This window comes from Mauremys mutica, chromosome 16, assembly GCF_020497125.1.
Source record: "Mauremys mutica isolate MM-2020 ecotype Southern chromosome 16, ASM2049712v1, whole genome shotgun sequence".
NCBI lineage: Eukaryota > Metazoa > Chordata > Testudines > Geoemydidae > Mauremys > Mauremys mutica.
The window spans coordinates 31,753,229-31,780,579 of NC_059087.1; the positions used below are offsets into that span (position 1 = coordinate 31,753,229).

At 53.2% G+C, this 27,351-nt stretch overlaps 1 protein-coding gene across 1 annotated transcript in view; it reads left to right on the forward strand.

Moving 5' to 3' along the window:
- Positions 1-24,661, forward strand: part of CABP7 (calcium binding protein 7) — a 69,940-nt gene extending 45,279 nt beyond the window's left edge. The window contains exons 2-5 of the mRNA XM_044989438.1: positions 7,086-7,229; positions 15,898-16,010; positions 18,656-18,809; positions 24,534-24,661. Coding sequence (XP_044845373.1) covers positions 7,086-7,229; positions 15,898-16,010; positions 18,656-18,809; positions 24,534-24,661 — 539 coding nt within the window. The remainder of the gene's footprint in view (positions 1-7,085; positions 7,230-15,897; positions 16,011-18,655; positions 18,810-24,533) is intronic.
- The last annotated feature ends 2,690 nt before the right edge of the window (positions 24,662-27,351 follow it).

The following is a 27,351-nucleotide window of genomic DNA, read 5'->3' on the forward strand; positions in this document are numbered from 1 at the left end:
TGATATAGCAGAGGGATACAGTCGTCTCTCAGTGCTGGGGTTCCCAGGTGCTGTGATATAGCAGCGGGGATACAGTCGTCTCTCAGTGCTGGGGGTTCCTGGGTGCTGTGATATAGCAGCGGGGATACAGTCATCTCTCAGAGCTGGGGTTCCCAGGTGCTGTGATATAGCAGCGGGATACAGTCGTCTCTCAGAGCTGGGGTTCCCGGGTGCTGTGATATAGCAGCGGGGATACAGTCGTCTCTCAGTGCTGGGGTTCCCGGGTGCTGTGATATAGCAGAGGGATACAGTCGTCTCTCAGTGCTGGGGTTCCCAGGTGCTGTGATATAGCAGCGGGGCTACAATCGTCTCTCAGTGCTGGGGTTCCCGGGTGCTGTGATATAGCAGAGGGATACAGTCGTCTCTCAGAGCTGGGGTTCCCGGGTGCTGTGATATAGCAGCGGGGATACAGTCGTCTCTCAGTGCTGGGGTTCCCGGGTGCTGTGATATAGCAGAGGGATACAGTCGTCTCTCAGTGCTGGGGTTCCCGGGTGCTGTGATATAGCAGCGGGGATACAGTCGTCTCTCAGTGCTGGGGTTCCCAGGTGCTGTGTTATAGCAGCGGGGATACAGTCGTCTCTCAGTGCTGGGGTTCCCGGGTGCTGTGATATAGCAGAGGGATACAGTCATCTCTCAGTGCTGGGGTTCCCAGGTGCTGTGATATAGCAGAGGGATACAGTCGTCTCTCAGTGCTGGGGTTCCCAGGTGCTGTGATATAGCAGAGGGATACAGTCGTCTCTCAGTGCTGGGGTTCTCGGGTGCTGTGATATAGCAGAGGGATACAGTCGTCTCTCAGTGCTGGGGTTCTCGGGTGCTGTGATATAGCTGAGAGAGGGCAGTTGTGTCTCAGTGTCACGGGAGCCCAGGTTCTCTGTTGTAATCCAGAGCTGAAGGAGTTAACACAAAGACCTTGCAATGTAGGTTGGTTTCAGAATCTCTTTGCCTGAGAACCTGGTACAATTCTTCTTATCGACATTGATGGTTATGGAGCCAGTAACTGAGAGGCATTATAGCTGTGCGTGTGCATTGGCCGTGCCAGCACCTGCCTGGGGTTCTAAGCGGCCAACAGAGAAGCTTCTCCAAAGGGAGATCCACAGGAGGTGGCCCTAGAGAGTCACTGCCGCCTTCGCCAATGTCACCTTCCTACCAGGGGCGTTTCACTGTGCAGGGAGCCGGGCACTGGCGCCTGGAGAAGCAGGCAGTGGCCCTCGTGCTGTGGGCCTGGTGCAGCAGGGGCTGAGGATTTGAAGAACCCGCATTCTGGATGTCAGTGCTGCCAGGCGAACGGGAGGCCAAGTGTGCCAGCCTCTGCTCAGCTAAGTGCGTGAAGGAGGAGGAGCTGGAGCTTGGATGCAGTGTGGGGCAGGGAGAGAGGGCTTTGGGAAGGGGAGAGAGAGGGGATGGAGGCAGGACCAGTAGGGACGGGGGGGAAGGTGAGATAGGAGCATGCAGGTGACAGCAGGAGGTAACGAGGGCAGGGAGCAGAGAAAGGGGACCAAGTAAAGGAGAGTAGGGAGGGCCGGGAAGGAAGGAAGATCCTGGGAGGGCTGGGGGCGTGAAGCGGGACAGGGAGTGAGAGGCAGTGAAGGTAGGATCAGCACATCGGAGGGCTCAGGTGAGGGCGCCGCATACAAGAAGCGGGTGATGGCAACTGTGGGTCCCCTCCCATAGGGGCCATGTGCCACATGAAAACCAGCCCCTTGGGGACCCACAAACCACCAGATCTTCTCAAGAACACCCCCAGAATGGCAGGCAGCTGCAGCCTTGCCAGTCTAGAGGAGCCCGTGTAGCCAGAACGGAATGGCCGTGATCTGATGTACTGAGAAGGGAAAAGGTCACATGTATGTGCAGTGACCAGCCCCCGTGGGATTGGCCTGGGTGGGGTGCCGGGGGTCAGCTGGAGGGAGGCATGTAGGGAGCCATCACAGTATGTGAGCAGACCCTTCATTGCTTACCCACACGGCGCACACAGAGCAGCTCAGCAGTCCCTGCTCTTTAGCAGATTCCCTGGCAATTGTTTGGGCAGGTCCCTGCTATAGACGAGGAAGTGATGGCGGTGATTAATTTGCAGAACAGTAATGCGAAGCAGAGATATAATTACAGGCAAATGCCCAGAAAGCGGCTGGTGCGATGGTGAGCTGGATAGTTAAGTAAAGACACAGAGATGCCTATAGACTTAATCGCCTGTGTGGCAGCAGGAGAGGGGAGGTGTCGTGCTCACCCGCCAGCTAAATGCCAGCTTCCTCCAATCTGCAGAGAGCTGCCACTGCGAACTCTTGTCTTTGACACTGCCTGTTGAAATGATGGGTCCTGCTGGACCTGGGTCTGTCACATGACACAGGACAACTTTGCTGCTGCCTTTGGCTATTGCTACACTACAGTTTAAGTCAATATAAGTTATGTCGCTCAGGGGTGTGATGTAATTTATGGCAATTTAAGCTACCGCTGCTCACTGTGGGTGGAGTAATTAAGCCAACAGGATTAGAGTGGCTACACAGAGCACTTATAGCCGCATCAGTGCAGCTGCACTGCTGTAAGCTCGCTAGGATAGCCATGGCCTGAGGCCCTGCTTACAACACAGAATAGATCCTGGTACAAGGGCTAGGCATAAAAGTGCGGTGGTCCAGTGCTTGACTTGGTGTCATGAGGGCTGAGTTCAACTCCCAGGTCTGCCACTGTCTTAGGCCTGCTCCACTTAAAAGTTTAGGCAACATGGTTATGGTGCCCAGGGGTGTGAAGCACCATAGTTAAGCCGACCTAACCCCCGGTGTGGATGTGGCTTGGTCGACAGAAGAATTCTCCTGTTGACCCAGACACCACCGCTTGGGGAGGGGTATTAACTACATTGACAGAAAAACCCCTTCCATCACTGCAGGAAGAAGCTACACTACAGTGCTGCTGAGTGCAGACATGGCCATACTGAGAGACCTTAGACAAGTCACCTCTCCTCTCTGTGCCTCAGTTTCCCCATCTGTAGAATGGAGATAATGCCACTGATGCCGCTGTGTAAAAGAGCTTTATAATCTCTAGATTAGGGACCCAATCTAAAACACAGTGCAGTTCAGGAATCAGACCCAAGAAGCCCTCTGTAACTTCTAAGTATTATGCGACCTAGTTCACTTATAAGCCCTGTTTTCAGACACATCCCCTCTAAAATCAACAAATAAAGACCCATGGGAGTTTTGACACAGTCCCCACGTGACATTCTGATAGGTGAGCTGGAGAAATTCAGGCTCGGCAGAACTACCATTAAGTGGATACACAATTGGTTAAACAACTGCAAACAAAGAGTAACTATTCATGGAATGATGTTGGATTGGACAGAGGTTGCAAATGGGGTTCCACAGGGATCTGTTCTGGGCCCAGTGTTGTTTAACATCTTCATTAATGCCATGGATGTGAGACTAGAGAGCAGACTGACCGAGTTTGCAGATGACACAAAGCTGGGGGCGGGGGTTGCCAACACTTCAGAGGATAGAGCTAAAATTCAGAGGGATCTTGATAAATTGGAGAACTGGGCTATAGATAACAACATAAAATTCAACAAAGACAAATGTAAGGTGCTCCACTTAGGAACAAAAACCAAATGCCCAGGGATAACTGGCTTGGCAGCAGCACTACTGAGAAGGATCTGGGAGCTCTGGTGGATCACATCCTCAACATGAGTCAACAGTGAGATGCTGTTGCCAAAAAAAGCAAATGCAATGTTAGTTTGTATTACCAGAGGCATAGCATTCAAGTCACAGGAGGTGATAGTGCCACTCTACTCGGCACTGGTTAGGCCTCAGCTGCAGTACTGTGTCAATTTTGGTTACCAGTGTATAGAAAGGATGTAGAGAAACTGGAAAGGAACCAGAGGAGAGTGACAAAGATGCTCAAAGAGATGGAATGCAGGCTATATGCGCAAAGGTTGAAGGAACTGGGTATGTTTATGTAACCCTTCTGCCAGGTGGACCCAGCAGCCACCAGAGCCGGGTTCAATATCTAGGGGTTTCTTTCCATCGACACAGCACAGGACCAGCTCGAGCCCCCGCCTGGTAACCTGGGAAAATTACACACCACCCCGGGCACCTCTGGGAGGCAATACTTCCCCACTCACAAGCACAGAGTTTGAGTGCTGAAAATTAACTTTTAATGAAAGGAGGGAAGTCACGCGACATTAATTAGGGAAAATGCCACAAGCAGGATTCATAATCATAAAGCTGTGAGCAGGACGCCCACCCCAGAGTGCCTGGGGCTTTGCCTTCTGCCTCATGTTCTTGAGTCTAACAAGCAAAAATTCCTTTTCTGTGCCCCTCTCTGCCCCTCACCATACCCCACTCAGTGGTTGTCCTTTAGTCAGTGAGGACGCCAGGGTTTAGAGGCGCAGCTGTGTGTGTTTGCCTCCCACCCAGGGAGGAAGGCACCTTGCTTGCTTCAGCATCTGAGCACTTGCTTTGGTTGGCCGCCCTGCCAGCTGCAGTTCCTCTCCTCTGGCTGTCCCACCAGTCCTGGATCCTGCTGCCTCACCAGCCACTCATTCACTAGCTGACTGTGAGTCATCTTCTGCTGCTACTTGCCTCTCTGCTGTGACCTCTGCACATCAGTCTCTTAGGGCTTGGCTACACTTACAAATTTGCAGCGCTGCAGCAGGGTGTGAAAACACACCCTCTCCAGCGCTGCAAATTGTGGCGCTGCAAAGTGCCAGTGTGGTCAAAGCCCCAGCGCTGGGAGCGCGGCTCCCAGCGCTGTCCATTATTCCCCACAGGGAGGTGGAGTACGGACAGCGCTGGGAGAGCTCTCTCCCAGCGCTGGCGCTTTGACTACACTTAGCGCTTCAAAGCGCTGCCGCGGCAGCGCTACCGCGGCAGCGCTTTGAAGTGCTAAGTGTAGCCACAGCCTTAGTAATTCTGAACTCTGCAGGCTGTGCAGAAACTGCCCCACCTCAAGTGATTTCAGTTCTGATTATTTAAAATAGTAAAGAGGCTCCTAATGAAGCTTATACAGCTCTTTATCTGAACAGTGGGGAGGAATGGGTTAAACCAGTCTGGAAAGGACCCTAGTGGAGGTGCCACACACCTCCTGGCTAGAGCACCTGTCCCCACCCCTTTTACTTCCACAGGCCTCTGACCCCCTGGCTTAATGAGGTCCTTTCAGCCAAGGGTCACCCTCTCATTTAGGACAGGTTAAGCACAGTTCATTGAATATCAGGGTTGAAAGGGACCTCAGGAGGTCATCTTAGTGATGTCCAAAACCCCCTGCTCAAAGAAGGACCAATCCCTAGACAGATTTTTTGCCCCAAATCCCTAAATGGCCCCCTCAAGGACTGAATTTACAACCCTGTGTTTAGCAGACTAATGCTCAAACCACTGAGCTAGCCCTCCCCTCCTTGTTCACAATAATGCCAACATTGGTAACAGCATTTCACTACCCCTGCATTCAGTATACTAAGGTGCTTTGTAACCCAACACCAGCCAAAGTTGATCACTTTGAGCAACACAGCGCTCTATCTACTGGATAACTAAGCAGAGTAGGTGTGCTCATGTAAATACCGTTTGCTCTTGAAGTATCTCCCCCTCCCACCTAGTTCTCAGGGAAGAATTCAGCAGACCATGCTTACATCTAGTTTGGAAAAGAGGAGATTAAGCGGGGGACATGATACAGGTCTTCAAATACTTGAAAGGCTGCCGTAAAAAAGATGGAGAATAGTTGTCCTCTCTTGCCACAGAGGGCAAGACAAAAGGCGATGGGTTCAAAGTACAGAAGTGCAGATTTAGATGAAATCTCAGGAAAAACTCCCTACCTGTAAGAACAAGAGGACAACGGAACAGATGCCCAGGGAGGTCATGGAAGCTCCTTCCCTGGAGGCTTTCAAAAGGAGGCTGGAGCCATCTGTCTGGGATGGTTTAGGGTACGTCTACACTACCCGCCGGATCGGTGGGTAGTGATCAATCTATCGGAGATCAATTTATCTCATTTAGTGTAGACATGATAAATCGATTCCCCAATCACTCTGCCGTCAACTCCTGTACTCCACCGCCGCAAGAGGCGGAAGCGGAGTCGACGGGGGAGCAGCGGCAGTCGACCCCGCGCCGTGAGGACGGGAGAGAAGTCGACCTAAGATACATCGACTTCAGCGACACTATTCTCTCCCCCTCACCCCCAGTGTAGACCAGGCCTTTGACACAACTCCTGTATCTTGGCAGGGAATTAGACTAGATGACCCCTGTGGTCCCTCCTAGCCCTATGATTCTAAATTGGTAGAATTTTTCTACCTTGTTCCCTGCAACTCAAGCAGCTGGGTCTGGAGCGAGAGCTTCCCCCCAAATCCAGGCGGCGTGTGATGTTCACAGTTGGAACATTCACATAACCCTTTTTTAGACACGTGCTCACTCAGAACTCAGTAAATACCCAGGGTGCAGACACAACAGGGATGGCTTCGCTCCATGGTTATTAGAAATGAATCCATTAAACAGCAACAAGACACTTTCAAAGGGCTGCAGCTCGTGGGCTGGAGCTGGCGGCTGGCATGGTGTAGTGAACATGCTGAAACACCAGGGAATGAGCCGCTCTCCAGACATCACTGTAACAACGTCATTAGGCCAGAGCCAATAAAATCATGCCTGTAAAAGCTATTTTTAAGATTGGTTATTTTTCAACAAACAGGTATTTAGTCACCTAACTCCCATTGATTACCATGGGAATTAGGCATCTAAATACCTTAGAGGCTCTGGGCTTTGGTCTCTCTGTGCCTCAGTTTCTCATCTCTGCACTGGGGATAATAGTTCTGCTCTGCCTCCTGGGAACGTGTGAGGATAAACGTGTTAGAGATCATGAGGTGCTCAGGGACTGGCGCCGGAAAACGACTCTCGACAGATAATGCTGTGAGTTTAAGCAGCACATTTCCAGCTGAAGATCCCATCCCTACAGGACAGCAGACATTCCCAGTGAGAATCACTACCATGCCGAGGGGGTGGGGAGAATCGGACCCCTGTCTGAACTACCCCCTGGGAGTCAATGCCCCAGGGCAACCCAGCTGCCACACTCACTCCCCTCCCTCTCCACAGAGATCAGGGAAGCCTTCAAAGTGTTCGACCGGGATGGGAACGGCTTCATCTCTAAGCAGGAGCTGGGCACGGCCATGCGCTCCCTGGGCTATATGCCCAATGAGGTGGAGCTGGAGGTCATCATCCAGCGGCTGGACATGGATGGTAAGTCTCATCTCTCCTGTCTCTTCTGCCCCTGGGCGTGGCGCTGCCCCGCAGACCCTAGGACCTTCCTGGGACAGGCCTGCAGGGGCACAGCAGAGATCCCTCATTCCCCTGGGACTTCTCCCACATTCCTTCCTACTCCATCCTCTCTTCCTCTTTCAGCCGCTCCCCTTTGGAGGGCGATGCCTCTGGTCCCCAGTGCCCCTGCTCTCAGTACATGGGGCTAGGCATGGGCCTGGGGTGCAAAGCAGAAAGCCCAGTCGGGGAGGCAGCAAGCCAGGGCTGTCACAAGAGGCCAGCACTTCCCCAAGAGTGAGCCGGGCTGGACTGGGAGGAGGTGTGGCCAGGGAGGCTAGGGGATGCCCTCCCAGGGAGGGAGAAGGCAGAAACATCCCCCCTTCCAGGATGCTGTCCCCCACACACTCCATATCTTCCTGTGTCTGTGGGGTGATTCCAGCCCAGAGGAGCAGAGATGGCAGGGCCAGGAAAGCCCTCCCGGGTGGCCCATTCTGATTCCCTATCAGGGCAGGATGTCTCACTGCCTCGCTGGGGTCTGGGTAGCTGCAGCATCTCAGCCAGCAGGGAGTCACAGACTGCAGAAATGGGGTCATAGGTGCTGGAACTAGGGATGCTGGGGAGGCTGCTGCACCCACTGGCTTGAAGTGGTTTCCATTATATCCAGGAATTACAGTTTGGTTCAAGGGCTCTCAGCACCCCTCTATACAAATTGTTCCAGCCCCCCTGCATGGCGTCGTCATTTACCCAGCTCAGCCTGCTCCCCATGCCCCCAAACTACCGCAATCACACTGCCCCAAGCAAACCCCTCTCTGCCAAAGTGCCCCTTCGCTCTCTCCACTGAATTCCTCACTCCCTCTCCTACCATTGCTGTCATCTCTCTCCCATCTTTCGCTGTCTCTTTCCGGCTAGCTTTCTTTCACATCATCTTTCTCATTTTGGGTTTCTCTCCAGCTCCTTCTCCTGCCACCTCTTCATCTTTCACTTTCTCCATTTCTCTCTCCCGCTCATTCACTGGCTCCATCCCTCCATCTCTCATGGCTCTCTGGCCATCTCTCAGGGTCCCTCATATCCCCCATAGTAACTCTCATTGACACATATCCTGCAGCGGGGAATCGTACCCCTTAGCATTCTCCTCCTCCCTTATCTCTCTCCTTCTCTCCATCTCTCCTACACTGCTCCATCCTCTGTCTTCCTGCGCTCCGTTGTCTCGCTGCCGTGACTCTTAATGCAAGCCACATTGCCAAAGCTATTACAGATTTGATGTCACCAGCTAAAGAGAATATTTTCTTTGAGAATGGATATAATCTCTTTGCTGTAAAAGGTGACAGCTCAATGAAATACGCTCAGGTGTGTGAGTGTGACTGCAACTGTCTGAGTATGGGATGGACGTGCTGCCAGAGCTGCCTTCCTCCGCAGCCACTCACACTGCCTCTGCCCTCTGCCGCAGTGGAGCTGGAGCTGTGCTGTCAGCTCGCCACTCTTGTCTTGGAGTACCTGGGCCAGTGGGAAAGGAAATGCAGCTGATCCATATTCCAAGGGCTTCTCCTTTTCTCTAGTTATTTTCCATTTTTGCTGCCATCTGCTCATTGCAAGCACCTGATCCTTCTTGCCCTTTTACATTTCAAATATTTGTTAAAGAGGTGGAAGGCAGCTAGTTCTCAATGGTGGCAGATGACAGAACAAGGAGTAATGGTCTCAAGTTGCAGTGGGGGAGGTTTAGGTTGGATATTAGGAAAAACTTTTTCACTAGTAGGGTGGTGAAGCACTGGAATGGGTTACCTAGGGAGGTGGTGGAATCTGCTTCCTTAGAGGTTTTTAAGGTCAGGCTAGACAAAGCCCTGGCTGGGATGATTTAGTTGGGAATTGGTCCTGCTTTGAGTAGGGGGTTGGACTAGATGACCTCCTGAGGTCCCTTCCAACCCTGATATTCCATTATTCTATGATTCTAGTTATAGGCTCAATATTTAGAGTTTACAACAGGATTTACAAAATCCTAATAGGAATAGAAACATTTGTGTAAGATGTGGCAATGTGTGTACCGCAGTGCCTTCCGGGATGTGTCCATCACAAGAAAAGTAGCCTACTACTGCTACCAGGTAATGATATTGCTCCTTTACTTCAAGTGATGGAGCGCTGTACTGTGGATCTGAAGGCTTAGGGTTCTACCTCCCTGCTGAGCCCTGTAAGGGACTGTTTCAGCTGTAGGAATTTTTTTTTTACTGAAAGCAGTTTTAAATGCACACCTTCCCCTGCAGCATGGGGAACCTAAATATCACAGTGCTATGCTCAGCCCCAGAACCAGGAAATGAAATTGACCAGCCTACAGTCGTTTCACTGTCAAAGCTGAGTGCAGTGAAAAAATAAGCAACATGACCAGTGAACAATAAATTAGATTTCAATAAACCCTTTCAGATTTAATCTTCTAAAGTGCTCTTGGTAACAAGGATGAGGGGGAAATGCAGATATCTGTGTGCATGCATGTGGACTGTGTCCATTTAGGCAGTCAGCCAGCGTAACATTGGAACCAGAGTGCAGTTTGATCTCTGTTTCCCGTCGCACCATCTCTCCCTCCCACACATCTCAAACTGGAGCTGTAGTGGAGTCAGCTGTCCCTTCTGTGACCGGAGAATCCAGGGCGGGACAGTGCAGACTGGGAGCTGCAGGACCAGAGAGACCTCCAGGGGGTGTCTGTGCCCAGCAGCCTTGTAAAAGAATTCCCTGGAACTCATTACAGTCAAGTCCTGTCTCTTTTGCCATGAAGGATCCATCACTTTCCCTTATCTAACGGTTTGCTAGCAGAACCCCCGGCACCAGACAGCTCTGTGGCATGAGTCTGGGCTTGTTTTATGGTGGAGCCCCTTCCCCAGGCCTTTGCCCTCCCTCCCAGTCTCACTGTGTCCCCTCCAGACTATTCACCACACTGCCTCTAAGGCCACCCTCATCCTTCCCAGAAACCCTCATCAGCTCCCTTTAGTGCAACAGACTCAGCCTCTCCCAAGCCCTGTGGGACCTCCTACATCTCTGAGCTTGTCTTCTGCTTTCCCAGCCACTCCCAGCTCTCCTCCCAATCCCTCACCTTCCTGCTCACCTTCCACCCTGTAACGCTGGCAGGGCCTCTCACCTCCCCGTCAGGTTCCCTATGTTTGACCCTTTGAGCGCACTCCTGTCCCTGTTATTTCATTTGTTGTCCCCCGGAATCGCTTGGCTTCCAGGTCCTGTGGATCCTTCCCTTAGGCTGGGGGGAGGCTCCGCCCGCCCACTTCCTGGATCCCAATAGGAGGAACCTCTCACCTCCTTCAAGTCTCTCCCTAAAACCCACCTCTTCCAAAAATACTTCCCCCTCCCTCTCCTCCTGGGCCATCGCTTCTCTCATCTGTGTTAGAAGGGGTAGAGAATATCTTTGCCTCTGTGTCTGTAAGGAGCTGGGTACTCTACGATGCACTATAAACACTTAGTATAAATATTCATCATCATCATCATCATGGCGGCTGTGATGACATATGAGCTTCGTTTAGTGGCATTCAACGACCTGGTGTGACTACTAATTTGCAGCCTGTTTCTCGAAGGCTGGGAAGAGCTGGGCATCACCGCCCCAGCCCAGCTCTGCTGCACTGGCTTTGATCAGCTGTGCTTCTGTCAGTGACATCTCGTGGGTGCGGTGAGAGCTAGAGGGGATCAGAGAGCCTTAGGCCTGAGATCCAGAGCTGCTGGATTTGTTTCCTTGCAAAAGGTGATAACGTTACCAAGACCAACAGCAACATAAAGACTGCAGGGAACATGCTGCTAGCGAGACATGTGTCTATTGCACATATACCACACCCTGTCAAGTAAATAAAGGAGGGACTTGGGATGAGAGTTTGTGCTGGGCCTTCAGAAGGGGCTTTGAGATTCTGGGCTACTCCAGGGGCTCTGTGGCCCCCATCAGAAATTAGAGCAGCCCAAGGGGTGCTCTAATTTATGGAATCCTCCCAAGCGCTGCCTATGCAGTGCCTGCAGCAGTGCCGAATCCTTATAGAGGTGTGAGCTATGGAGATGCTCCCTCCGTGCCAGGGCTTGCAATGGGCACTGCATAAGGCTGGTTATGGCAATTCTACACCATGCCTGCATTGCAGCCTTTCCCCCAGCCCATTGCTGCAGAGTTTCATCCCCTATGCAGCAGCACAGCAGCATTTGGAAGCTGGGGCAAGGGACAGAACCAGTCCCTTTGTTTTTCCACACAATGGGTTGGACTCTGATCTCTCTGACATGGGTATAATCTAGAGCAGCTCCACTGTACAGATGGCCACAGAGTAATGGAGATCAGAGGCAGGTTTACAGTCCTTTGATCACTTTAAAATCTGCACCTGTTGCTCTTTTACTGATCTGGGACCTTAAACAGCATGTTAATTTATTGGATGGGGGGGGGTTCTTAACTTTTTAAAGCCCTTCAGGCAAGGCTGCCAGCTCCCTCCCTTATTAATTTTTATGCCAGCACTGGAGATCAAAGTTCTTTTTATCCACAGGACAGGTACAGCACAGACCCATGCAGGGCAAGCACCCCACTGCTCTGCCCCACCAATGTGGGTCAGCCCTGCCCTGTAGGGGTCCAGTTCTGGGCGAAAGGGGAGTTTAGCCTCCAAACATCATTCTCTCCTTGCTCTCAATGCCATCAACAAGGCCAATTCAGCAAGTTGTGGAGGTGGTTTTGTGAGATCCCAACTCATTTCACACCTTCCCCCTCCAAAGGCCTCCCAAGCCAGCCCCCCATCCATCCCCAAGGTCTTTGTCCTGCAGGATGGACTTGTCACAAAGCTTTGTTCATGGTGATGCATGGTGTCTTGAGCACTAGGCCTACTGGTGTAGGATAGACACCTGATTCCAGGGAGGGCAGCAGCTCCATCTCCAACACCCCCTAGTCTCTTTAAAGGCTTCCTGACCATAGAATATCAGGGTTGGAAGGGACCTCAGGAGGTCATCTAGTCCCCCAGACAGATTTTTGTCCCCAATTCCTAAATGGCCCCCTCAAGGATTGAACTCACAATCCTGGGTTTAGCAGGCCAATGCTCAAACCACTGAGCTATCCCTCCCCACGTGGAAGAGAAGCACGCTCAAAAAGCATGGCACGTGGCCTGCCATGCCCGATCCCCCCCTCCCACAGCCTGGGGATGATCTTGGCCCCCTGAGATAGGTTCGGAAATTGAACTCCCTGCATTTGGGCTGTTCTGTTTCCTGCCCAATCGGGCTTGTACAGGGATTGAAGGGTTCCCTTCGCCACCAGCAGCCAGACCGTGTTCAACTATGACTGAGACAGGGGGAGGCAAATATGTCACTCGTGTTTCATGTACTGCATGCCAGGTAGTTGCACGTGAGAACTCCAAACTCGGAAAACTAAAAGGACAATTTAGAAAGGGCATTCCAGCCATGTGCACACAGACTGATTTTGTGGGGCATCTTCACACTGTTCCCTCCTGCACCCTGTGCTCCTCCCTCCAAGTTCCATGCAGGTTGCTACAATGGGGAGGGGGTAGTTTAAATACCACTCTGTTCCTAGAAGAAACTCGGCCTCGTTAGCTAACATCTTTCCTTTCTGGACTGGTTAAACATACTGGTGCTCCAGCTTCCCATCCCCTTGTAATAGTGCTCTTCCTGCAGCATCCCCAAAGCTCAGATGGCCCATCTTCCCCGGTAACCCCTCCCCAGGTTCTGATCCCCAGCTCACCAGCGGCATTGTCACAGAAGCTCCCAGGCTCTGCTCTCCAGCTCAGCCCTTTCATTGTGTCTCAGAACCTTAGCAATGAGGTGGGATCAGAGTTTCTTGTTGTCCTTTGCTGGCAACAGTTCAGGGAGCCCTGTGATCTTTGGGGGTTTTTGTCTCTGAGTGTCCGATCCTGCTGGCGGGCTGCAGTTCTGGAGAGGGCCCTACTCTCTCAGAGACAGCGGAAGGAAGTTACCAGCATAAAGGAGAGCATTAATGCTGGCACCCCCTGGCTTTGCTGGCACAGGCCCCAGATCTCTGGGGTGGATATTAGCAAGTCCCAGAAGGAGGCTGCGGCCCTGTCTCACTGCCCACTAGTCTCCAGTGTATTGGCCTTCCTGCTGCCCACAAGCATACTTCCCTAATGGGACCTCCATACCTGCTTGCTCTGGGGCAGCGAAGGGAGAACCAATCAGACCAGGACTCTTAGACTCAGACTTTAAGGCCAGAAGGGACCATCATGATCACCTAAATCTGGCCACCTAGAACCCCACCCACCCATTGCTGTAACAGACCCCTAATCTCTGGCTGAGTTACTGAAGTCCTCAAATCATGATTTAAAGACTTCATGTTACAGAGAATTCACCATTTACACTAGTTTAAACCTGCAAGTGATCCATGCCCCACGCACCAAAGGAAGGTGAAAAAAACCCCAGGGTCTCTGCCAATCTGACCCAGTGTCTGTGTCCTGGGGACAGGTCTAAAGTACAGGCAGGTGGGAGAGCTACAGAAATGATCAAAGGTTTAGAAAACCCGACATGTCAGGGAAGGTTAAAAAAAGGGTTATGTTTAGTCTGGAGAAAAGAGGACTGAGGGGGGAACCTGATAACATTCTTCAAATACGTTAAGGGCTATTAAAAGGAGGATGGTGATCAGTTGTTCTCACAAGATGAACAGAGGGTCATCTCTGGCTGAGATCGTTCCCTATCTCCTCTGCTCATGTCTCTCTCACTCGGATTGTTCTCTCTTCTTTTTTCTCTGCCCTAGCTGTCTCGCTCTCCTTCACTCCATTCTATTTCCCTCCCATCTTTCTGCCTGTCATCTCTTTACATCTCCTCTGCATCACGCTCTCTCCTTCTCACTTACCCTTCGAGCCACATGATAGGCAGGAGCCCATGCTCACACTGACTGGCCAGGTCCCTCTCTTGGTGCCGATGGCTTAATCCATCGTGCCCATGTGGCTCACACTATCCCTGCCTCTGTCCCCCATGTCGCCCGCCCCTCCCGGCTGCCACAGATATTGCTATGCAATGGCATGTCCCCACACAGCATGGATGCTCTGTGCTGTGTTGATCAGTGGGGGATTCCCCAGCACCAGCCCAGAGGCTGTATCTGGCCCGTTAACAGGGCTGCATTTGGAAATCAGGGTTTGGCACAAGCAGCCAACCCTGCTGTGTGAACTGTGCAACAGAGCATTACCACACACGCGTCCTTTGAGCCAGGGGGACGGGGCGGGGCACAAAAGCCACTGGGCAGAGCTCCGGCCCTGTCAGAACTTCAAAGCTGTCGGAAGGGTTCAAAACTGACCCATTTTTCATCTATTCAAAATTTTGCATTTACTTATTTAAAATTGAATATTGAAAACACCACAGAAATGGTTATCAAAAAATTAACCTTTGGGAAAACATTTCAACCCAAAATATCAAGGGGAGGGAAGGGCAGGAGCTTTTTTGAAAATAAATCCCAGAAGATTTACAGCAGCTTGTAAGTTCTGGGGGCAGGGTCGGCCCCTTTGCTCCGGGTGTCTACAATGCCTAGCGCAACAGGCGCCAGGCCAGGGCCGGGGCTCTAAGGCGCTACCGCAACACAAATCATATTTTGACAGTGGCGATGATTTTTCTTGAAAAAACGAGTCATTTTGGGGAAAGTGCCAGCTTTTCACTGAAAATGAACCTTTCTGTTCAAACTGTGCCAACTCTCACCCCTACGAATCTCACTGTCCCTGTCGCCAGCTGGGCTCCTGCCTCACAGCCCCCTGGCTGCCCCCACAGGGTGCTTGTGGGCTGTTGAGCCCTGAGCTCCTCACTCTCTCATCCAAGTTCAGCCTATTTTCTTTCCTATTTCACATGCTCTGCTGCCTTTCTGCAAGTCCCCATCTCCACTGCTCCCAGCTCTGGGCCTGAGTCTCACCGGCACCAGCACAGAGTCGGTGGGAAAAGCTACTCAATCTAACCGGGAGCATTTCATGCCCCTTTGCACAGTTCCAGGTGTCGGGCAATGCAAATCAAGCCCTTGTTTTCACATACCCCAGCATCTCTTTCTGTTCAGGACCAGTCTCCCTGCCCCCACACCTGATTCTCTTGCAAGTTTCTTTTGTCCCATTCTCCCTTTACCACCCTCTGTCTCTCTCCTCTTCAGTTCTTCTTCCATAGCTATTGGGTCCCATAGGACTTGTGGTAGGGGAGGGGAGGCTAGGGAGGGATTTGGCCCGTTCCCGTCTTTCCACAGGCCCTCTAGTGCTGGTGCCCCCTGCTGGTGGTTGATGGGAAGAGGCAGCACTGAGGGGACAGGGGTGGATCTCTCCAGCGAGGCCTGGGGAATGGGCAGGATTCCCCCCCACCCCACCTCCAGCAAATCACACAGGCCACATCCCCATGCCAGAGATGGAGCCCCTGGATCAGCAGCCCCGGGGGTCTGTGATTGCCACCCCCCAGGGCAAACCATTAGCATGGGTCAGAAAACAGGGGACCCCTTCCCCCCCGCCCCAGTTTGACAACATGGGGAAATCATTTTATCGATGTTCTCAGAAGGAAATTCAACTTTTAAATAAAAACAATGTTCCAGTTTGGGCTGAAATCACTTTGGGTTTGGCTGGAAAATGTATCCACAGGGCACCAAAGGGGGAGAGAAGACAGAGCTCCAGTGAGCATCCCACCTGCACCCAGGGGAGGTAACTCCTGCCTCTTTCTTTCCCAGGGGATGGGCAAGTGGATTTTGAGGAGTTTGTGACATTACTGGGGCCCAAGCTCTCCACCTCAGGGATCCCCAAGAAGTTCCATGGCACAGACTTCGACACTGTCTTCTGGAAGGTAACTGGTGCCTCATCTGTGGGTCTCTCCACGCCCTCCCTTCGCCCTGACGCCTCCTCTTGAGATCCCCAAACCTGGGGTAGGGGAGTCATGGATATAGAGGGAGAGCAGATCCCAAAGTTACTCCAGGCCAAGAAGTACAGACTGATCCCATGGAAGGAGCAGCCAGTGTTCGGGGTTGGGTGGGGGGCGTGCAGATGCATCACACGAGAAGAGGCTCTGGTAGGACAGCACCCATGAGAGTTCCTCATTTACGAGGTCCCCAGCAAACAGCCACTGCCTGTACCAGCCACAGCAGGCTCCAACGTGGACCCTCTCTATTCCAAATAGCACCAAGGGGCAGCTGATGGGGTCAGTGCAATCAGGTAAGCAGACAGCCTGAGGGGGGGAGGAGCGGATACAGGGAACGCAGCTGGAGGCAGGAGAGGTAACAACTGACGTGCCCAAAGAATGCTCATGTGACTCCCCAGGGAACCTGTGCTGACCCCACTGCTCCTACCCTGCCTGTGGTGCAGCACGGACACACTGCTGCCTTGTGCCCCAATGACAATTGCCACAAGCCCATCCAGAGAGCCCCCCACAAAGAGCCCTGACCCCCTCCCTCCACCACATGCCCCCCCATCAATGAGCCCACCCTTACCATACACCGTCCCACCCCTCCAGCAGTGACCCCTCACTCACCCACCCACCCCAGCACCTGTGTCTGCTGAAAACCCCACTTGGAAGTTTCTCAGAAGGGATTCTGGGGGTGGGAGGGAGTTGGCCTTGACCACACCTCCTTTCTGTAAAGCCAGGTCTACTTTCTGTACACCAGAGAAGTGAAGGAGCAAGCCATGGGCCTGCCTCATGCCCACTCCTCCCTTGCTCACAAGAGAAACACCTTAGGGGAGCATCTTCTTTAATGAGACTTAGCTTTGTTTTGACACGATCAGCTGCCTCTGGATCAACCCTACCTTTGGCCCAGCCCCGTTGGTCTCAGTGGGGTTACAGCAGGGTACAGCCTGGCCTCTTTCTGATTTGCACTGCTCCCCAGGAGCCCAATTCGCCCATCTTTAGCATCTCCAGGAGCCTCTCCTCTGGGTGGCTCATCAGCCCTCCTTGGACATATCACACCTGGTGCACGCTCACACGGCAGAACCCAGGGCAGGGCTTAGTTTCATTTTCCTGGTTGGGGGTGGTTTCCTGTTTGTGCTTCAACTCCTAAAAAGGAGACAGTCAGGGCCCTGATGAGAAAACTGGACTCAGGGCCCCTGACTCCTACAGTGACCAGATAGCAAGTGTGAAAAATTGGGATGGGGGTGGGGGGGTAATAGCAGCCTATATAAGAAAAAGACCCAAAAATCGTGACTTTCCCTATAAAATTGGGACATCTGGTCACCCTATTGACTCCAGCCCTATAAGAGCAAAGAGCTCCTGGTGTGACTAGGGGCTGGTGGGGTGCAGTGGCGTAGCCAGGTTTTAACAGCAGGGGGAGCAAGCAAACCTAAAAAAAGCGCCCCCCCTTGGCTCCTCTGGCCACACACCCCGGCTCCTCCGGCCACGCCACGCCCCCTCCCCACTTTGGCTGGCTCCTCCGGTCACACTGCGGCCATGCTGCGCCCCCCGGCCACGCTGCCCCCCCATGGCTGTACAGGGAGGCTGGCAGAGGACAGAGGTATGAGGGGAGGTGAAGGGGAGGGAAAGGCAGGGGCACGGGGTACACGGGGTATGGAGCTTGGGGAGGGGTTACCGGGGATGGGAGTGGGCTGGGGTCCCCGGGGCTCTCTGTGCAGAGGGGGCTGGAGCTGCCCCCAGGACCAGGAGAGCCTGGGAGGGGCTCGCCGTGTGCAGCACCAGCCCAGCTCAGCGCTGGCCCTACCTCCTGGGGGGTGGGGGAAGAAGGCAGCGAGCCCCGCCAGGCGCAGTCCGAGCGAGCTGCTTCCGCACCGGCCTGCCGCAGCCGCCCGCCCCACGGCTCCTTCGGCCGTGTTGCTGGCAGTGCTGGCCGGCAGGCGCCGCTTCCGCCCCGCGATCAGCTGTCTCCCTCCTGGGAGGGAGACACAGCTGGGAGACACAGCTGATCGGCGGGGGTGGGGCGGAAGCCGGGCAGGCCGTTCAGAGTGGAGCCCGTGAGGCGCCGCTTTTTTTAAAAAGTGGGGAGGAGAAGCAGCTGCTTCTGATGCATCCCACTAGCTACGCACGTGGGGTGCACTGTAGGGCACAACAGTCTAGCTTTGCTCCAGCCATCACTCTGGCAGGGCAGCTGCCTATCTGTGACATTGCCATCATGCTTGTCAATCACACCGTGGGCCTCCCCTGGCTCCCCTTCCTCCCTACTGCCAGCACAGGGGTCAATGTGTCCCTGCCCTCCATGGCTAGGTCACATGACAGCCATGACACCACACATACTGCATGACGGCCAGGTGTCGGGGACCACGGTGCCAGGCCTCTGCCCCATGTGAGATCAGCAGCTGCTGTGCTGCGGCTGTGCTCCCTGTGTGACCGGAGGTGTGTGGTGGTGACTGATCAGTGACAGCTGTGCCAGGCGCTGGTCCCCATGACACACAGCTGGAAGTCACATGATGCCCAAGGGAGATCATGTGAACATGGGGCGGTTCTTGCAATCCCCCCCTGAGGGGTCTGTGTGCTGCTTCCCCTTGCCACAGTGCGACATGCAGAAGCTGACGGTGGATGAGCTGAAGCGGTTGCTCTACGACACCTTCTGCGAACACCTGTCCATGAAGGACATTGAGAACATCATCATGACGGAGGAGGAAAGCCACATGGGCAATGCCGAGGAGTGCCCCGTCGACGTGGAGCGTAAGTGACCCTTCCCCAGCACTGCCACTCACTATTGCTACCATTGAGCCTAGGAGCATGGCCCAAGCCCCACGGTGCTAGGCTCCGTACAGACACTGCCCCAAGGAGCTTACAATCAGCGTCCAGGGACTTGCTGTCCATCTCTGCTGCTGCCTGGAGCAGCCAGACAGGGCTGGCCTTACCATGAGGCGAACTGATGCAGCCGCCTCAGGTGCCAGACTGTGGAGGGGCCCACAGCGTAGAAACCCAGAGCATAGAAAATTGTGTCTGCTGCTGGTGCACAGAGATGGTGGAGTGCTGTGCTGGAGGAAGGAGGGCACAAGAGACATAACAGGCAGGCAGGAGAAAAGGTGAGAGGGAATAACAGAAAGCAACAGGAGCTGCAGGGAGAGAGAGGAGGAGGAGCCCCCAGGGAGCCTGGACTGATTCACACCAGCTTCTCAGGGAGCTTCCTGGTTCCTGCTGCTTCCCTGAACCCGCTTGAGGGGAACAGGCAGTCAACTGAAGTAGTAGGAGCCAGTTAGGCCCTTAAGACGCTGAGATCTTCCCTCACTCAGGCCCTGCTACCAGCCTGCTTATTTGTCCCCTTCAACTGAGTGTTGAGAGCCACTCTAGCTGGCACAGAACAGCAGTCATGAGTGAAAGAAGAAAACGCCCCTCTGGGGCAGCATTCAGAAAAAGAAAGAAAGCAAAGGAAGCTTTTCTATCTAAGCAGGCAGGAGCTCTCCTGAGATACAGAGACACAAATGTTTACGGGGAGCCTTCCGGCCCCAGTGAGGATGTGAGTGGTTAAACCCTCGAGATTTTTTTGTCCCATGCAGTTCTCATTCATTGAACTTGGTGGTCAGCGATGCAGCATCAGCTTCTACTGAGGCTGCCAAATTTTTTAATGTAATTCGAAGCATCTATGTATTTTTCTCTGCATCAACTCATCGATGGCAAATTTTGAAGCAACATCTGGGAACATCCTCTCTGACACTGAAGCCACTGAGTGCCACACGATGGGAAATTCAAGTGGAGGTGATAAAGCCTATCAAACACCAAATTGGGAAGATAGATGATGCCATAGTTGCCATTATGGAGGATAATGCTATGACAGGAACTGTTCATGGGAGAACAGTGGCAGAGGGAAATGGAATCACCAGAAACTTTAATAACTTCAAATTTCTGTGGGGCTTAGTGTTGTGGCATGCAGGGGCGGCTCTAGGAATCCCGCCACCCCAAGCAGGGCGGCGCGCCGCGGGGCGCGCTCTGGCGGTCGCCAGTCCCGCGGCTCCGGGGGACCTCTTGCAGACGTGCCTGCGGAGGTTCCGCTGGTCCCGCAGCTCCGGTGGCATGCCTGCGGGAGGTCCACCCGAGCCGCGGGACCAGCGAACCCTCTGCAGTCATGCCTGCGGGAGGTCCACCGAAGCCGCGGTACCAGTGGACCCTCTGCAGTCATGCCTGCGGGAGGTCCACTGGTCCCGCAGCTCCGGTGGACCTCCCGCAGGCATGACTGCAGAAGGTCCACCGGAGCCGCCTGCCGCCCTGCCGGCAAAATGCTGCCCCAAGCGCGCGCTTGGCGCGCTGGGGTCTGGAGCCGGCCTTGGTGGCATGACATACTGTTTGACATAAACTTTGTAAGCAAGAGACTCCAAGGTGTTGACCTTGATATATCTGGAGCAACGGAACAACTGGACAAAGCAAAGTCAGACCTACTGTCTTACCAGTCAGATGAGGGATTCCAAAACGTTCTGAAGAGTGCACAGAAGTTGGCAGAGGAACTTCACACTTAAGCTATTTTCCCACCCATTCAAGAATACAAGAGTCACTGAAGAAGAAGACATTTTGATTACGAGGCACGGGATAATCCCATAAGAGACCCCCAAACAACAATTCAAAGTTGAATTCTTTAACCGGGTGCTAGATTGTGTAATACAGTCAGTTGAAGAACATTTCATGCAGCTCAAGGAACACAGCAGTATATTTGGGATGTTGTAGGATATTCCAAAACTCCTCACTATACCTGAAGAAGACCTACACCAGCAGTGCAGGGCATTAGAGACAGTGTTGACACATGATGACGTGCATGATGATGCGAGTGATTTAGGTGATGAACTGAAAGCCCTTTCAAGATACATTCCAGCAGGATCAATCCAAAGGCTATTCTGGAATATATGTGCACAAATAAGATGACCACCCTCTTTCCAAATGCTTTTGTTGCTCTGCACATACTTCTAACCCATCCTGTAACAGTGGCCAGTGGAGAACGCAGCTTCTCCAAGCTGAAGTTAATAAAAACACATCTACGCTCCACAATGACACAGGAGAGGCTGGTCAGCCTTGCAACCATCTCAGTAGAGCATGAGCTGGCCCAGACTGTGGACCTTCAAGAAGCAGTTCAAATCTTTGCAACCAAGAAGCAGGGCCGCCCAGAGGATTCAGGGGGCCTGGGGTCTTCGGCGGCGGGGGGCCCCCGCTACGGCGGTAATTCGGCAGCGGGGGGTCCTTCCGCTCCGGGACCCGCCGCCGAAGTGCCCCGAAGACCCGCCGCCGAATTACCGCCGAAGACCCGGCACTTCGGCGGTGGGTCCTGCTTCGGCAGTAATTCAGCGGCGGGGGGTCCTTCCGCCCCGGGGTGGAAGGACCCCCCGCCACTGAAGACCCAGAGCAGAAGAAGCTCTGGGGGCCCAGCCCTGCAAGAGTTTTCCAGGGCCCCTGGAGCAAGTGAAGGACCCGGCTCCAGGGCCCCCGAAAAACTCTCGTGGGGGCCCCTGCGGGGCCTGGGGCAAATTGCCCCACTTGCCCCCTCCTCTGGGCAGCCCTGCCAAGAAGGCACGGAAAGCAGCACTTTGATTATTCAAACAAAGAAAAATGCTAATGTTTACTATGCAGACAAGAAAAGTTACATTTGCTGTTCAGGCGTTTGAAAGTTAAGTGTTACTTAAAGTTTTTGAACAAGGCGTTTTAAGTTGTTAATTCTCCTTTATTGGGGTAAGTAGCAGAGCAGTACGATGAGAGGAGTAGAACAGGAAGAAGGCAGAATTGAGACCTTTCAGAGTTTTGGCCCAAGCAAGAGGACATGGGGGCATCATTTGAGCTCCCCGCCTCAGCTGCCAAAATGTTGTGGGCCAGCCCTGCAGCCAGACCGCGGTAAGGAGCAAGCCATACTTGCAGTCCCTGTTCCCGTGTCACCTGCCCACATCAGCCACCTTGCCCCTACAGAGTTGTCTGGAGAAGCAGGGAGCAGGCCTGTGGGCTTGTTGTGATGCATCGCAAGTGAATATGGGGCTTCCCATCCACCATGGGACACTGTGTCCCTCTCCCCCCCGCCCGGTTCCCTCCTCTCAGGTCAGGGGGCAACTCAGGAGCATGAGACGGTCAGGCCATGTGTGGGTGCGGGTCCTTGGAGACCTTGGCTTTGCCCAGCACTCTGAGCTAGAGGCAGTTTTTGTGCAGTCTGAGTTGAGTGGCCATTTCACATCCGCCCTCTGAACCAGGACCGGCACCGCCAAGGCAGAGGGGATATTTGCCCCCCCCCCCAACGCTCTTCAAGGGATCCCAAATTGTTGTCAGGAAGGCAGAGATAGGTACCAGGTTAACCCATGCTAAGCAGAGCAACAGCAGCAGAGCTGTTTTCATCCTTTATAGAAATCACAGCTAAATACTAACAGAACCCAAATTTTACTTCTTTAAAACTCTTAAAGTGCAAGATTTTCCAGGGGTCTGTCTAGCCCCAGACTCCTGGAAGGCTGCTTGGCTTTTAAATAGCAACATCAAGGGGCCCCACAATACCCCCTTGAAACACCTTCCACTGCCTCCCTGGTCTCCTTGCTGCCATAAGCCTCTCCCCCAGCACCTCTCTGGGCTCTTTGTAACACTGAGCACCATCTAGGGCTTCTCCCCAGAGGTCCAGTGCCTGCCTTTGGGTCAGGGCTGGCCACAAGGGCTTGCTCCAGATCTGTGTCTTCTCCCAGGCCATCAGCCTGCAGGAGCCATCCTTCTTCCCCACAGTCTCACCAATCTCTGGTCCTAGACTGCCAAGTTCCTTTCCCTCTCTCCCTGCAGGCCCCCCGTTGCTGCCAGCTTCCTGTCTTTATAGTCATCCCCCAGCTCCTTCCCCAGCTAGGCTTCACCCTTAATAAGGCCTGGTCCCCCTCCAGGTGCAGCCAGGCAAGTTAATTGCTCCCCCGGGCTCACATTCCCCCTTTCAGAGCCAGGACGAGGTGTACAGCCTGTCAGCACAGGGCATGACAAAAACGATTGCAGCCCTGGAGAAAATCCCATACAAGGAGAGATTGAAAGGATCTCGGGCTGTTTAGTTTAGAGAGGAGACAAATAAGAGGGGCCATGGCAGAATCTAATGTCTAGAAGGACAGCTGGCCTGTTCTGCCCCAGAGATGGCTGCATTTTGATAATGGGTAAGGTAAGGTCTTATCCCTAATTGCCTACGGGAATCAAAGTGCACTTCCTGATTTCTAACTGTACACTCCTCTCTCATTAGGGGATTCCCTGCACTCTGATTGGCTGAGGAGTTCTGAGTTCTATGACTATAGAGTAATTTATCAGTCATGGTACAGTATGCAAATCCCAGTGTTCTGACTGGCTGACAATCAGAGCATTGTTAGGCAATCACAGCGTAGGGCTTTGTACTTTCTTGAGTAGATATATTACAATTATGCAAATACATCTGCTCTGATTAGCTGCAGTAAATCCCTCTGCACTGATTGGCTACTGCTCTCAATATGAGGCCAACAAATATGGCTGATTAATATGTGGCTCCCCTGTCCACACCCTATTCCCCAGCCCACCCAAGAGAATGTCAAGTCATCACATTCTGGACATGTACACTTCTGAGCTCCCCGTACTCCCTGTATTCTACACACATCTCCTGGAGGTCACCACCTTCTACCCATGTATACTCCATGTTTCAGACATGTCACCCTGTCTAGTCACATGTGCACCACAGAGGTCACAAATATTTCCATACAGCATCTACACACACTGGAGCTCACCATGTTCCATGCACATGTGGTTGGTAGAGATCACCGTGTTCCACACCCACCTGGCCAGTAGAAGTCACTGTGTTCCATACCCACATGGACTGTGGATGTTGCTGCCCCACAAAGGCTATGATTCAGTAAAAGCAGTACAGTCTCTATGCCCAGCCACTGCAGAGACCATTGGGATCTTTGTACATCTAGAACATGGTGACATTTGCGAGTACCCAACATCACAGGCCTTCTGGGTGAGGAAAGGCGCTGACACGCTGCCCAATGCCTCTCCCTGAGGAGCCAGGGACTGCGCCAGCCAGAGATACTGAGTCTTATTACTCCTTTTTTTTTTATTTTAATTAAGAAAGTGACTGTTCTACTCTGGCTCTGGGCTGCTCGGAATTTTAATGCAGGAGGAGGCCTCTTGGGTGCTTTGCGGGCCAACTGCCGCTCTGCATGGCAAGTGGCAAAGCACCATGCCAGGGCTTCGCAGCAAAGCCACCTGGCATCTTGGAGGGAGCCTGCACAGTGACTCCCACACCTGCAGCATCCCAGGTAGGAGATGCCAGGAACTTCCTAGCAGGAAGGACTGCAAGCAGGGACAGCAAATGGAAGGAAGCAGAAGGCTGCCTGAAGTCGCTGTGTGTGAAGGGTGTGGGTGAATCTTTCAGATGAGCCTGGGACTAGGGGAGTGACAGAAGACACCAAACTAACCTGCATCTCCCCTTCCTCTCCCCCACTTCCCCCGCAGCCTGCTCGAACCAGCAAATCCGACAGACGTGTGTCCGGAAGAGCCTCATCTGCGCCTTCGCCATCGCTTTCATCATCAGCGTCATGCTGATCGCCGCCAATCAGGTGCTGAGGAGCGGGATGAAGTAACCAGACAGACAGACTGCTTACCAGAAGAACAAAGACACACAGACATATATAAATATATATATATATATTATAGACTATATACACAAAGGGGGGAGGAAAAAACCAAACTATTCCTCCATGGAACGTGTCCTGTGCACACCCACCAACTCCTCACCCACATCTGCCCTTCCCCTCCTCCGCTGGGAGCGCCCTTACAGGAGATGGGGCCATCGTGTCTGCTGAGCGCATGGGTTCCCCTGGGGCGGCTCCCACTCGCCTCAGGGCAAGAGAGGTCACCTGGACTCGCATGGCTGTTTGTGGAACATTTAGATTAAAACAAAAGTGCATGTACCGTGCATGGAGTCCCCCCCCCCATTCTGAGTGATGCAATAGCGTGTGCTTTTATAACCGGAGATTAGAGTCCTATCAGATATATAATATATTCTATATCTCTATATTTATGATAAACCAAATCATCCCGTAAGCAATACACACTCATTGAGATTTTCTATTTGAGATTCGGGCATTGCATGGACCTCAATAACAAGGGCTGGATTCCACCACTAGCTGTAGCACCATCTCCCCATAACCATCTCCACACGTCCCAGAAACCACACACTTTTCACCTCAGCTGTGCTGCTGTTGTCATCAGGGAGCCTGTTGTATATGGCCCTGGGTGTGGGGGCATTGGCAAAGACAGGCTGCAGGAATCGTCAGGTTTTACACTCAGTCTGTACTGCAGCTCGGGTCCCGTTGCCATCAGAAAATCGACATGAGACATTCCCTAGCTGCTCATGCCAGGGCATGAATAAAGCTCCCTATCAGAAAGGGGCATCCGGGCTCGCCAAGGGAGCTCACACTGTGTGTGACTCATCTGCTTTGGGCCTGTTCAGCCCCCTCTGGGACTGTCCTACAGACTATGCCCAATTGCCCACATCTTCCAGTGTGGTCTAGTGGACAGACCAGTGGACTGGGACCTGGGTTCTGTTCCCAGCTATGTCAGTGGCCTACTGAGTGACCTTAGGTAAGTCTCTGTACCTCAGTTTCCTCAGCTGTAAAATGGAGATAATGCTGCTTCCCTGACGAAAAGTGCTGTATAACAGCCGGGTTATTAGCCCAGTAACCCTCTGGGCCCCAAAGATAGTCACTGATTGCAGAATGTAGCTGGCCATAGTCTGTCCTTGATCACATCACCACCCCTCTTTGAGAGGGGGCTGCCTCAGCTCTCAGCCCCTCTGTGTCCTGTCTGGAGAGCCACTTCTGAACTGCCTTCCTGACACAGCCCTCTCGTCCCATGTCACCTCTGTGTGCTCCCTCCCCGTGTCTATCCCTCACCACCACCACACACACGCCCCTACAGCCTGGATGTAGCATCAGACCAGTGTGAATTTGGGTTTCTTTTTTTTTATGTTCAATCCAAATAAAAATGGAATTTATAAACTGATCTCGGTGTGGCCGGGTCTGGCTGTGATTGGGAGCGATCCTGGCCTGGGGCAAATCCTGCAGAGTGCTGGGGCGGGACTGGACCCCAGCACCCCGGCAGCTTTTCTATGGGACACCAGGGGGGCATGGGCAGCTCCAGGTGAGTGAGGGGTGGGAAATGAGGACAGCTGGTGCTGGAGCTATAGGTGGGAGTCGTGGGTGTGTCGGGGAGTACAGGGTGTGTTGGGTGGGGGTGAGGAGGGGCTGGGTACAGCTAGGTCAAGTCTGAGTGGTTACAAAGGGAAGTGGGTGGAGCTGAGGGGTGCGTTGGGGTGACTAAGTGCTGGCAGGGGTGACTGCAAAGGGAGGTGGGTGGGGCATGGGGTGAATGGGGGTAAGGGCATGGCTGGGTTCAGAGGGAGGTGGGGGGCATGGGTGTGCCGGGAGGTGGGTGGGCTGGAGTTAGCTGTGGCTCTATGTAACTGGCAGGTGTCTTTAGAGACATCACCTTTGAAAACAATGTTCCTTTAAGACAAACTCTTCAGGCAGCACCAGTGAGGCTGGAGTCCGCTCATGCCCAGCCCAGAGGCACCCAGCGCCATGACACAGGCTGGAATATGTGGCCGTTGTTTCACATACAACCTTCAAAGCTGCACTGGCTACACTGTGCTCTTCTAACTGCCGCTCCCAACAGACCTTCCATAGACCCAGGTGGGCTTGGTGTGCGCAGATCTGGGGGCTGGCAGGAAAATATAACCCAGAGCACAGCATCGGCTGGGACCTGGGAGCAGCTTCCATCCTGCCCAGGCAAGTTATGGCTAATGGTGGTAGCAGCTAAGTAACTTAGATTCAGAGATTCCAAGGCCAGAAAGGGCCCATTGTGATCATCTAATCTGACCTCCTGTGTAGCCACGGCCGGCTCCAGGCACCAGCGAGGGAAGCAGGTGCCTTGGGAGGCCAATGGAAAGGGGTCTGGGTCTTCGGCAGCAATTTGGCAGCGGGTCCTTCCGCCCTTCTCGGAGGGAAGGACCCGCCGCTGAAGAATGAAGCGGCACAGTAGAGCTGCCACCGATCGCGCCTTTTTCTTTTTTTTTCCGCTTTGCCGCTTGGGGCGGCAAAAAAGCTGGAGCCGGCTCTGTTTGTAGCACAGGCCAGAGACCTGCCCCACCCTAATTTCATTTGGTGACCCCTAGTTCTTGTGTTATGAGAAGGGGTAAATAACATGTAACCCCCAAGGAGATGACCTAGATTCCTGGGGCTCTGTCTGCTGGCAGCTCAGGGAGGGGGAG